The following is a 14,369-nucleotide window of genomic DNA, read 5'->3' as shown; positions in this document are numbered from 1 at the left end:
AAAACTAAAGGAGGAGATAGATTTGTAATGAAATAGTCTATTTTTGCTGATTTAGTTGCACCTCCCAAAAAGATCCTATTGAAGTTACTTTGAATTTTAACAAGTGGTAAAAGTAACAAGTAGCTTAATTAATTATGTAAAAAATAAGACTAAACTTGAAAAAAATGTATTTTATTCCTCCCCATGCCCTTAAAGTTAACCACTTGGTAAAAATAAACTAAATATAACACTAATGTGTAGCTCATTTGTTATAGATAGTAATTAAGATCTGGATAACTCAAAGTTTTTATAATTTTCTATTTCACATATTTCATTAATATCCAGAAACTATTATAAATAAAAACAAACATGATTATCCGTGTACAAACATCTCAAGGAATGAAGAGAGTTCAAGTTGAAGGTAAATCTTCATTACAAAGTCTTCATCAACAAGTTCATAATTTGGGTATTTTAGATACAACTTTCCAGCTTTACAAATCTAAAAACAATCAACAACTTATTCCCTGTTCTAAAAAAACTATTGATACATTAGGGTTTAAACATGGAGATATAATTTATGCTCATATTGAAGGGGGTTTAAAGTCAACTTCTAGTAGCACAACTCAAGTCTCTAACCAAAAACAAAATTTTAATTCTAAACCAATTGAAGATGATATTGATTTAGAGTTGTGGAAAGAGGATGGTAGAATTAAAAATGCTGGCAATCAATCCACAATGTTTAAAATGAGTAACTTGTCATTAGAACCATGGAATGAAAGCTATCTTAAGGAAAATGGAATAAAGTTTATGTCTTTTCATGCATATATGCGAAAGCAGACATCAGGAGTAGATAAGGGAAAATATTTTAAACTAGAAGATTTCAAAGCAGCATGTTCTTTAGAGGATAATAATAAGGTTAATGCCCGCGACTTACCTTCAGCTGTGACATTAAACAGGCAGAAGTTCAGGCTAGTTGACAACATTGAGTTTGAAAATGGTGAAATTGTTAACAGGTTTTTAGATTCTTGGAGAAACACAAATTCTCAAAGAATGGCTTTCTTGTATGGTAGATATTCAAAGCATCCAGATATTCCACTCGGCATTAAAGCAGAAATAGCAGCAATTTATGAGCCAAAACAACTAAACAAGCCAGATAGTTTGAAAATGTTAGAAGACCAGCAAGGAATTGAAGCTGCAGACAAAATTGCCAAAAGTTTAGGATTGGTAAAAGTAGGTTGGATATTTACAGATCTCATTCCACTTAAAGATGGTAAAGTTAAAAACGTCAGAAATCCAGAAACTCATTACTTATCAGCTGAAGAGTGTATTTCTGCGGGTCATCTTCAAAATTTACACCCCAGCCCTTGTAGGTTATCTTCCAATGGTTATTATGGATCAAAATTTGTGACTGTAGTTGTGAGTGGGGATAAAGAGAATCAAATTTCGTTTGATGGTTATCAAGTTTCTACTCAATGTATGTCTTTGGTGAATGACAAATGCTTGATTCCTACAATTGATGCTCCAGAGTTGGGTTACATAAAAGAAAGCTCTGACAAGCTTTATGTTGCCGATGTCTACTACAGGGAAAAAGATGAGTATGGGAATGAAGCTCAAAAAATAGCAAGACCATTACCATTGGAGTATTTGATAACTGAAGTGAGTTATATTTTTTTGTATTGACTAAATATAAGCTTCAAAGTATATAAGCCGAATTTTATTTATTACTGTAGTTTTTTTAAAGTAACGTTTAATGTTAAATTTTTAGTAGTATTTAAATTAAGTTAAATTTTTACTAAAAGTAAATTATTGTTGAAATTGTGGGTAACTCCCGGAGTTTATCAGATTAACGTTCGTTAGTTAACATAGTTATTTTATGAGTTTTTGGAAGTTGTAAGTGTTTCTCCCTTATCAACAAGTTTTAACATCTGTTTATTTTAACAAAATGTCTAAAAATGTGTATATTTTTAGATGCAAGCAGCCTTTTCAGGTCAGTCAAAATATTCAGCTTCTTGCAAAGAACATAAATTCCCACCTCCTAATAGACATCACGAAGTTCAATCTCTGGGAAAACTGGCTAGTTATATGAAAAACTTCACTGAAAACAACTTAATTGATTGCTTTTCAGATTTTAACGTTCTCTATTTTCTTGCTACCAATTCACAAGTCCCTTTAATAGTAAGTTATCTAACAGTTTATCTAATACTTTTGTTTTGCAATTGATAATTGTACAATTTTATCTGTGGACTAAAAGAAGATTGCCCAATTTTCAGAGTGAAGATCTGATTTGATAATAATAATAATAAAAGTGCGAATTACTATTCTGTCTACAACCTGGTTTTAGTGGTATTTAATTCCGACCTTCTCAAATACCAATAAAATAGTAAACTAACAGCAATTGATAATTATAAATTTCAAACAACAGGACAACATGGATCTATTGTTCGAAGCAGTGAGGGAAAACGACAATAACAAATGTGTACGTTGGTCGAATGAATGTGTGGACTGGGCGAATTTGAAAATGATAATGGAGATGGCTGGTGATTCACAACAGATGGACACAACGAACGATCAAGACGATGAACTTCAGAGGGCCATACGACAGAGTCTGAATGATCAGTAGCGCAATCTACTTTGCTGAAGACTTTATTTAAGTATTTATAGTTTAGGTATTTAAACAAGATATTTGGACGGTTTTAATTTTTAAGGTATTACTGATGCAATATAGGTTTTAGTAGTTTTAGTTTACACCTTTAAAATTTCAGTTAGTATATTTCCAAATTGCATGTAGATTTTAATACATGTTGTTCATTCTTACATTGCTGGCTATCTATTAGATATTTTTTATTTTTTGTTTAAATTATACACTTAAATTTTTTTTGTTAGTTATGTGATATAGTAATAATTGGTATAATAAAACTGTTTAACAAAGTACCATGTTTGTTTTTAATTTGTTTTTGTTTATAATTTGAATTTGTACTTAGTTACATAAAAGTTTTTTAATTAATTACATAAAATTTCTTAAAATTTTATTAATGACAAATATCTTAAATACATTTTTAAATTATATTTTATAGTTAGTCATATAAGAAAAATTTCTACGTTGAAAGTAAAAGTGAAACCAAATTAAAAAAGTTTTTAAATAATTAATCAACAATTGAAATAGTTTAGAAATAATATTTTGTTTTCAAAACTCGTTTTATTGATATTTTATAGTACATTAAGAAAGTACTGCTATAAATACTTGAAGAAACTTGAAAACTTAAGAAATATTTAAATTAATTCAGTAATTACACTTACAGTTAAGTCTTTAGAAATTGTTAAAAGAAGATTCGTACATATGTTTGGACTTAATAGCATGTATTAAACGCTAAGTAGCTGTTTTGATATAAATAATATTATATATACAAGTCTACATATTGAAACAAAATAATAGTATAACAATTTGGTTTGTAATGATGTATATGATTAAGTTTGAATCGTCTTGTACTTATTTTATATTTTTGTGTTGTTGGAAATTATTTAGTTGCTGTCATCTTGTAAAAATTGGTTTAACTTATATAAGTAATTTTAAAGCAAACTTTCGTGATTCGTATTCTGCAACAGTTATTTATTGTTAGTTATTAAAAAATAAGTTGAACATTGAGCTTTTTATTCCTTTTTTTCTCAATAAAACTTTTTGCTTAATTATATATACAGCCTAATATTCAGATCAGTTAAGTTCAAGATGGTTTTAGTTATACTATATTCTCTAATAAAACAACTAAGCAATAAGCAAGTAATGTGTCTTAAAGTAAAAAATTGTTCTTAAATTTATAGCTAACAGACATTTTAAAAAGTATGTTACGAAGCTTTAAAAGATAGTATCTGCTTTAATAAGTAGCTATCTCAATAAGTGTGCCAAGCTGGTTAACTTATTCTGCTTGTTAATAAACATTATTTCAATTTTAAAAGTACAGTGATTCCTCGCTTATCCGGCAGATTTTATTCGAGAAGTAAATCAATGCTTAATTATAAATACATGTCTAATTTTATTTCAATAACTATGCAAGCAGTTTGTAGTATAATGACAATTCCTAAAAAAACTTGATTTTGTAATTTAAATTACCGCGCTATACAAATACAAGAATACCAAACTAGGGCTGCTCCCAATATCCAAATTTTAATTGCGATGAAACCGTGTTGTATTTAAAAATGTTGCATAAATTTAGCATCGGTACACATCCGGCCGGATAAAACCAAAAACCACGCTAGAAAGTGTTTAACAACTTATCCGTTATGCTAATAAGGAAAAAATTATCTCAGACACACCACCATTCTTTCCTTTTCCAAAAAGAGTTCAAGTATTGTTAAACTGTTCACGATGTAATTTCTTATCATTAAATTAGTTTTAAAACTTACAAAGTTTAGTTTCATTTGTTTTTTTAATTCTTTTGTTCGTTGAAAAAAGTTTAAATTTAATTAACAGAAAATTAAGTGTAGCTTTTTTTATATGCATAACATCAATGAGGTAGGTTATTAAAAAATCAATATTTTGTTTTTATCCGGCCTAATTTATATTTATGTACTTACGTAGCAACATGAACAATATATGGGTTAAATTTCACACGACAAACTCAAGTTCCGAAAATTTTGATAAACAACTAAGGTTGAAGTTACGACCAACAACTTTAACATCAAATGACTGTTATAATGACATATAATTTCCTGTCGCTGTGTTTTATTTTAGTAAGTTTTAGTCTATTTGGTCACATTAATCACTCTTTATTGAAATAAGATTTAAATTTTAATGCTCATAGATGTGTTTAAACCAGGGTTTCCCAAACTCATTTACTAAATCGCCCCCTTTTCAGTAATTTGAAAAAAAATCGCCCCCCACAATTTTAAAAAGTAGTTTTTCTTTTGAGTACAAACTTTTGAGCTAAAAAAAGTTGTGTTCGAAATGTAATTTAGCCTGGTACTTCTTATGCACGCACTTTTGTGTTCAAAGTAGTTTACAAGGCTTGAGAAAATAATTTACAGTTATTTTCTTAGAAGCCCAGTAAAGTGTATTAAAATACTTAATTATTAAAAAGCCTTGTGTAATCTGTAATCAATCTTGTTTAAATATGAACTGTTGTGAAACTGGTGAAACTTTAAGGCCAGTGGTGGACAACTTTTGTAGTCAGCAATTCATATTTACTAAAATATCTTTTCTAGTTTCAACTCGTTAAAAAAAGGTAAATGCGGGCTGCATGATTTTAAAAAATAACAAATAAGAAAATTAAAAAACTCGAGCAAAATTGTAATAAAATGATTTAGTATTATTGTGATCTAGAAAATACTATTGTGAACTGAAAGCGAAATGAAAGCGTATTTCAAAATGTTAAGTATCAAAAAACTAAATTTTATTTATTTTGCACAAGTAGTTTTCAATTTACTTAGCGGGTCGAAATTCAACTGGATCTGCGACTCGATCTGAGCCGTACGTTACCCATCTGAAATTTTAACTGAAACCTGACATTATAATAATATCACATATAACAAATTTCGGACATTTAGAAGTTAATACTAAGTAACTTATTTAAGCCGCACAAAATACTTAAATTATTTTATAAATAGGCATAATTTAAAATAACTTTACCAGAGATTAAAAAACTATAAAATAATGAACACATGGTTGCCACTGGTCAAGCTGAGAAAAAATTCCTGACTTTTTCCTGACTTTTTACCAAAATTTTCCTGACTTTTATAAACCAAACTCTTAAATTAAACTTATTCTAAAATACATAATCTAACACTTGAAATTATATAAAGCTTTCAATCTAATTTTTATACAGGTTAAAAACAACAGTTTTTTGCTGAATTCTATCATCAAACTTCCAGTACTTAAGTGAAGTAATTTAAAAAAAAAGACATAAAAAAGTAAACTATATATCTGTTGTATAAAATATTTCCTCTAATCATTTAGTATAAAATTTGTAACAAATAAATATACTCTTATTTACTTTAAAAACTTAAGTTACTCTACAAAAAATACAAATAATGTGTAAACTTAATCTTGGCATATACCTCTCTTAAAACTTATTTCATAAATTTAAACAACTTTAAAAAATTATAAAGAGATAAAGTATACACATCAACTTGATCCATAAAATACTAAACTAACTGCTTAACTATAAAGAACTTAACTATTTACTTAAACAAAAAACACTTAGATTCTAAAATTATGCTAGATAAACTTTTGTGTATATATCAGTTTCACTATGGAAGTGTCCTTGCTACAGATTATCAATACTAAGAAGCTTACAAAATCTGCTTGTTAAAGTAGGGTACTTGTTCAATATGTTAATAGAAATTTTTTGCAGTTTTATAAAGGATATTTTATTTCGAAAGCAAAATTATTGGATTCTATTAGCAAATTTCTATCGTGACGTAACTATAGTGGTAGGATGGAGCTGATTTTCATTTCTACTGATACTGACGTCGTTCCAAGGACGCATACAAATTTTCATCAACAATAATCGAGTTACTTTGCTGAAATCATGTTCCAATTTTATTTTTACAATTTCCACTGTGAGGAGTTTTTTATCTTAACTTATACCAGGTGAAGGCATTGGAAATAAAATTAAATATTTTTGTAAATTTCTAGGAAAATTTTGGAATTTTTTTCTGATTTCAAAGGACTTTTAATTAATTTTTACCGTTTGAAGGCTTTGGAAAACAAGGAATTTTGTAAAATTAAAATGACATAATCTGACTTTTTTTAATTTTATCAAATTTCCTGACTTTTTTCAAAACCCCCCATTTTTTCCTGATTTTTCCAGATTTTTTTCTTTTTTTTAATTTCTCCTGACTTTTCCTGACCGAGTGGCAACCCTGTGAACAGTTTATTTTACACATAATAAAATAAAAATTAAAAAATAATTTCTGATCTAGTTTAAGGAAGTTTGACCGACTGGTTGATTATCTTACATGAAAAGTGGTTTCATCAACAGCTTCAATTAATGCAGTAAATTTATTAATTTCAATGCTAAGATATATTGTAAGCAAGTTAGTTGTAAAATTAAAAATTTAACTTCAAACTTTTTAAACTATTTGTTTTGTAGTACAACACCATGTAATAGTATTTGACTTGGAATAGTCTTTAGGGAACTAAACCTTAATTCTAACATTTTTTTTTTCTTTATTAAAATTCAAAAATAAAAAATCCAATGTTTTACAGTTAATTCTGAGAACAGAAAGTAATCAATTAAAAAAAACTTTTAACTAGGTTAAAATTTTTTTTGTAACTGTAGCAGTCTTTCTGATGGCTTATTTAGTTCTGTTTAAATTTTTTTTTCCAGCTATTACCCTCTAATAATTTAACAGAGGAAAACAGTGAAAAACTAAAAGCTAGTGTTGAAGTATTAAAATAAACTAAGTATGTTCTAATTGCTAATATATGTTGAATTAAGATAATACAAAAAACAGTTGTATTAATAGTTTAAAACTCCTTATATAATAATAATTTTTTTAACAATAATAAATAAAGTTAGAAAATAAAACTGAGTTTAAGAAACTTTTAAATGAAAACGTAGAAGTCATTTGAAATAGAGACCTCAAATTTATACTCTTTTAAAACCGAAAAATTCTTTATAGACATAAAAACTTTAATGGTTACCAGAATTTTACAATCAGATAATAGTTATATAGTGATATAAGTTATATACAGATTAAACAAGTAATAACAAAAACCTGTCTTTTAAACAAATATTTTAATCACTATGCTATAAAAACTTTTAGTGTAATGTAAAACGACGAATATGAACTACAAAATTAACAAGGTCAAAATAAAACTATTAACAACTTTAAAACATAAACCATTTAATAAATATAGTAGACTTCCGCTTGAGTTCGCACTTTGAAAAAAATCAAAAAGTGCAAACTCAGAAAATTATTACAATTTTTTTTTTACAAAATGACAAATTTCAATATGTTATATGCAATAATGTTAAGATTAAACATGAAATCCACTTCAATATAAAACAAACTTTCATTAAAAAAAAAGATCTATACAAGCTATTAAATATTATATATATTTTGTTTTATAAATATTTAGTTAGTAATAGACTTTACTTAAGTTAAATTTAAGAAAATATAAATTTGCACTTTTTTTTGGGTAAAAAAGACGAACTCAAGAGGAAGTCTACCATAATTAATATTTATTAGGCATTATGCAAACCTGTTGTAGAATAATAAAGTTATTATTTTAAAAAGACTACTTAAATACAATACAAACCGGGCTAAATAAGAACTATTTCAAAAGATCAAATAAAATTAAAAAACTTTCAAAAAATAATGTCTGCTACTGAAGTCTAATATTATGTGAAGGATAAGGTTCATGACTGCTTGCAAGTTTTTCTAATCTGATTCTTAATCAGTAAAATAGAGCCTTAAGTCAACTCTTCTATAAATATCTAGATTAGATCTTTTGCCCAAGATGCTGATAACTGAACTGAAAGCTTTCTCAACAACATAGCTAGAAGGAAAAGCTATAAACAACAGTCTAAATTCCTCTCAAATGATTGGATACTTTTGCCTTAGTTTTTGTTGAGTCCAAAAGCTTTCATATCGCTCTTTGGAAGAACTTACTTTAAGTTCAAGGTCAGTTTGTAAGTCGTTTACTTCAAAAGTATCTGCCTCGAAGGGATCCATATTTTTATCTATATGATAGCTTTTTTGTGTCAAATCTAAATTTTACTACTTAATATGTTAAAATTGTTAAAAATTCCAGATTTTTTCTAAGTTATTTTTTTGCCTAAATTGTCAAATTTCAGAATTTTCCAGGTTTCTAGGTAAATTGGCAACTCTGTATAGTTTTATTTCTTAGTCTAACTTAGTGACTTTTCAAAAAAAAAAAAATGGAAATATCATGAGGTGATAGTTAATAATAAATAACATAGATTTTTACAAAGCATTTATGATCCCAAATAACATATATGTCAGGTTATAAAATAGTGAGAGGGATTTAAATCGTCTATGATCTATGTAATTGTTAAATAAGGAAATATTTACTTGAAAGTAGGAGTCACAAGCACTTGATTTTTTTTCTATCTGTTACATAAATAAAAGAAACTTTTTTGTTTAAGTTTCACCTCAGGGTCAAATAATTAATAGCAAGCTAAAATTAGTAAAATAGCAAGAAAAAAAGTAAAATCTTATGACAGCCCAAAATTTTAAAATCGCCCCCTTTTCGCCCCCTTTCTAGTTATCGCCCACCCTTTCGCCCCCTTACTAATTATCGCCCCCCAAATTACTAAAATCGCCCCCAGGGGGGCGATATCGCCCACTTTGGGAAACCCTGGTTTAAACTAAGTAAATTCTTATTGTATTTGTTCCTTATCTTAACAAGTTATTAGCGACATTTTAAACTTAATTGATATTTTAACTTTGTTAGCTTGTAATTTTTAACCGCTTTTAAATAAGGACTTATCTGGTTTAAACAACTAAATACAAAGTTACCTGTGATTTCATTAGACAGTGTTTAAAAAATTTTAAGCGAATCTTAAACATTTTACTTAGTAGAGATTTTTTGAGAAATTAGTGTCATTGTGTTGTTTTTACGCTTTTAGTTTATTCCCGACATATAAACTAATATTTAAAATAACTTTTTAAAACCTATTTTACCAATGTCATTTTAGTTTGACACCAGTGTGATTAAAAACTGCAATAACTGACTTATACTTTAAATTATTTAGCAGAGTTGTACTATTAATTATATTTTATACACCAAAAAAGTATAAACGATAAATAATACGTGAAAAATAAAAACTTTTAATTTGTTGTTCACATTAAAATGTACTTAAAGTAAGAATCTAATTCCTTGCGATTATTTTTTATTAAACAAAAAAAAAAGCCATCAATTTAATTGGTCCTAGTGCCTGGTTAATATTAAAAAAACCTTTAAAAAGTTGTTTGAAAAATATTAAAAAAAATCGATAAAAAAGAATACTTTGCTGATTTAAATAAGTCTTCGAAATTAATTGCGGTCATTATCTTTTTTATATCCGCTGCAGTAGCTCCTTAATTTTATACACGCATAGATAATTAGCTTCTTAATTATAAATAAAGATTTTTTTGATTGAGTTGTAAGTAATCTCTTTTTCGTTTTATTATTACACTTCATGGTTTAGCTACCTTAAAGTCTAATAACATTTTCAACAGTATTTATTTTACCAGAACTATAAACAGTTTTATAAATAACGTTTTTAACAAGAAGCCGCCCAAATAAAGTTTAAAAAAAATTATAAAAAATTTTTACTTAAAATAGTGATTAGTAGATATATAAAAGTTCACAAGTTTTTTGATTTGTGTTTTGAAAAAGATCTTTAGCCAACATATCTAGTACTAGTAAAAACTTATAGATAATTAAACTGATACCGGTACGGTAGTATGTTTAAAAAAAGTTCTCTTAGTTTTCATCAAAGGTAATAATTAAAAAGTTCAGAGCAAACACAGCTTAAACAACAATTTTTTTTAAATCAAATAAAATTCATTCCTCTAAATTTAAATATAGTTTAAAACACGTTAACCACTATCTATTTTAAAGTTATATCAGAATTACTAAATACTAAATTGAGAATACGCTCAATTTTTAAAATATTTTAAGTTTACAGACGCATTTCTAACACTAATAAAATATAAATTTATTACATAAAATTAAAGTAATTGTTAACAATTGAAAATTCAAAATTTAAAATAAAATATAAACACAATGCACTTACTTTAGCAATAAATTATACTTAAAAGACAGCTAAAATTATTTTATTAATATTGTAAAATAAATATTAAACTAAAAATAAATTATATAAAAAGTCTTTTTTAAATCTTTTAAGCTATATGTTTTTACAACTATGAATATGCATCAAACCTTTAAATTAAACTAATAAAAAAAGTCGTCACTACAACCAAAGGCTCAACGTATTTGAAATAATAAAAACAATGTGTTTACCATTTGCAACTTTAAAAACAAAACAAAAAAAAACTAACTAACTTTGTATTAATTTCTTACTTATGTTTTTGATAAAAACTTTATACTACTTTTTAATGATGAATAGAACTGTAGCATTGTTGATCTAAAATAATTTTAACAAAATAATTTAACAAATAAAGCGTTAGAAATGCTGTAGAACTATTTTGCGCAATTTTAAAGTTAATTTATAGTTGTATTCTTTAATTAGCATTGGTTAAAAAAAAATTGAAGGTTTTAATGGTTTCAACGTTTTAAAATCTAACAACTTTATACAATATGTACTGAGTTCTAGCAGAGTTTTTAGTTTAGTATACTGAGTATGCTTTATTTTATGTCAGTTTCACAATAATCTATATTTATATATTGGTTGTAAACTTTTTCAAAATATCTGCACATTAAAAAATTAAAAAATTAATTTTAAGCCAACTAGACTATAGACTAAATGATTTTTTTTTAAACGACATTGATGTTTTTTTGTTTACAGTATCTTAAATTTTGGTTTAATTATTAAAAAAATTTAATTTATGTTATAACTAGCTTTTTGTGTCAGCATTACAACTGCTATGCACACTAGTGTGCACAGGTGAAAAAAGTTAACACAACTGTTTTACAAAAATATAAGTAGTCTTTCTTCTACGTTAGTTATTCTCTGATCAAAAAAACAGTGATTAAGAATAACCCTTGCGTTGAATATTTTCGAGCATTTGCTTTTAATGTAAAAACATTAAGACAGTTTTTAATAGTTTATGTTGGTTTAATTACTTCATTCTATTTCTAAAAACATATGTTGCATTTACTTTAAGTAAACAACTAGCCAATGTAGATGTAAAGCTCTTTGTTCACTGCAATACAATATGCAGAAAAAAACTTACTAAACTTAAATAAATAAAAAAAGTTTAGTTACTGACAAAAAACCTTTATCAAAAACGAAAAAAAAGCATAAAGTAAATGCTCTATTCAAATAAAACTCTTTTAAGGCAAGTTTCTATGTTTTTTGACAAACACAAATGCATTGCAGTATTTTACTAATATAAGTATTGTTTATTAAACGATGAAAAAGCGCTTAAAAAGTTTAATCTAAGGACTCGGTGTACAAAAGAACCTTTCGGTTATTGAGTCGTGCAACACCACATGCTTATAAAGTTTTTTACGAGCTAGTACACGTATTTTTTTTACATTTAAACCTTAAGTACAAAAAAATCGATTAAACGAAATGAAAGGAAAAAAAAACTAAAAGAAAGTTAACTGAAATCTTCTTTAAAAATGGATTTAAAAACTTGTCTAGTAATATAAGAACTAAAAAATATAGATAACTTTAAAATAACTTATAAACGGAGATACACAATACTAATAGCAAAAGTGTAAATACTTGAATGATAGGTTACATTACAACTTCTTTAAAGAAGGTAAACATGAAACACGCTGAAATATTTTTACGTTAAATTTAACAGTCTTTGTGCTAATAGAGTTATTTTTATTTGTTTAAGAATTTTACTTGAAAAGTAAAAATAATTTTACACTAGAGTAGATAAATAATCTATGTATAACTTTTCAAGAATTTTGAATAAGTGAATTCTACTACAGCTGAACTTAACTTTTATAAATAAAAACATAAAGATAAGTACTGTAACATTTATGCTTTGAATAAAAAAACAATGATAAAGAATAATAATATTAACAACAAATTTCTTTCGAGTTTAAATATAGTTTTTATAATTTGAATACTTGTCTAAGTCTAAAATTATAATAGTAGAAAGCAAACAATTTTTGCAAACATAAAAAAGAAGAAATTTTTCTTTAATATGTTTGATAAGTGCCTGTTTTTTAAGCGCTTAGTCAGATTGATAGCTTTCTTACTTTCATTTCTATATTTTGAAATTAGTTTCAATAGATTTTATATCATTCGTTGGTGTATTCATGACAAGGAATAAATCGTCTACTTACCTTGTGCAGAGAAGACTCCAAGTGAGCTATAATAAAAAAATATATAGACTGCATGTTTCAAGGAATAATTTTAAAATATATTTTTTTTGAAAAAAAATCATATCTATTATTTTATGTAAGTATTTTTTTATGTTTGTTGTTAGTTTTAACTTACAAGATAGTCATGCAAACGTTAAAATACAAACCAAAAAAAGAAAACAACTCGTGTAATACATATTTTATTTTCTACCGCTAGAAGATTATTTGTAGTCAAGGAAATTTTGTACACAAGCTGAATTTAAATATTTAACTGATTTAATTTGATATGTAATAGTGTCCAAATAACATGTATTTGAGATTTTAAACTAAAATGTTGTCTCGACTTAAAAGAAGTTTTAGATACAAAATCGTTTTATACCTATACAGTATATACTAATGTAGTTATATAAAATAGTTTTTATCTTTTAAATTTAAGTAATATAGCTGATAAAAGTAACACTAAGCTGATATCTAATAATAATAAAAAAAAGCTTGAAATAAGCTTTTTTTTCTGCAATCATATTTAAGGCAAAAAATAGAAAATAAAAATCCTAGATTAAGTGCATAGTAAAGCATTTTTGTTATAAAATAGCTTCTAAAATTAATTATTAAATTTTTTGAAAAAAAATTAAAAATTTTTTTTTAAATTAAAGCTCAAGCAACAACAAAATGTTGTTCAATTATAAATTAGCTCTTTTAAGCATTAATTTAAAAATAATTTGTTGCCTGGTTTTTAGTTGTATACGAAAATGTTAAGAAAAATGATAATTATAGCTTTAAACAAAGGTTGCTCAAACTTATTTTTGTAATTACCCACTTGCCAGAAGTATTTAAATAACTGTCCCCTTTATTAGATATTGCCCCTTTACTAATTAATTGATCATTTGAATTTCACATTTACTTTTTATTGCTACTGATAACCAAAACAGCCAACTCTGGGAAGCAATTGAAAATTGATAAATGTTTGAATATAAACAAAGATCACAAATTTAATTAATGTAGTCCATTTAATTATGTCCACTCAGTTATTAATAAGTCAAACTAATACTTTAAAATCATATTAAAAAGCTGACTTTGATTAAACATATACTTTGTTTCTTTAAACTTAACCAAGGTATATTTTAATTGATAAATATTAGTGTTTCTTTTGCTTATAGTAGCTAGTTTTTGACTAAAGTTTTTTTACATTTAAAAATTTATTCAGGAAAAATAAAAACTATTTTATTAGTTAATGTAGCACTTAGAAGAAAAAATTGCTCTACAAAGCAAAAATGTCCACAACAAATAATGTTAGTAATCTTAATTTCAATATACTAAAAAGAAAGGAAACAAAAGTGGTTGCTCCTCGGAATCCTAAACTTATAAAAACAACAGAATGTGTTAGACTAAAAGTTAGTGTTGAAATATATTATGAATTAAAAGTTATAAACAGTAAACA

At 25.9% G+C, this 14,369-nt stretch overlaps 1 protein-coding gene across 1 annotated transcript; it reads left to right on the top strand.

Moving 5' to 3' along the window:
- The first annotated feature begins 330 nt into the window (after window positions 1–330).
- LOC145846297 (nuclear protein localization protein 4 homolog) lies at window positions 331–2,885 on the top strand. Its single transcript, XM_082953174.1, has 3 exons — window positions 331–1,635; window positions 1,948–2,154; window positions 2,402–2,885. Exons 1-3 carry the CDS (start codon window positions 349–351, stop codon window positions 2,597–2,599), a joined length of 1,692 nt encoding a protein of 563 aa, XP_082809300.1. The 5' UTR covers window positions 331–348; the 3' UTR covers window positions 2,600–2,885.
- The last annotated feature ends 11,484 nt before the right edge of the window (window positions 2,886–14,369 follow it).

Source organism: Thalia democratica, unplaced genomic scaffold (genome assembly GCF_965202585.1).
Source record: "Thalia democratica unplaced genomic scaffold, ktThaDemo2.hap1.1 HAP1_SCAFFOLD_405, whole genome shotgun sequence".
In the NCBI taxonomy this organism is placed as follows: domain Eukaryota; kingdom Metazoa; phylum Chordata; class Thaliacea; order Salpida; family Salpidae; genus Thalia; species Thalia democratica.
The sequence above is the reverse complement of the archived record's forward strand: the minus strand, read 5'-3'. Positions and strand labels throughout refer to the sequence as shown.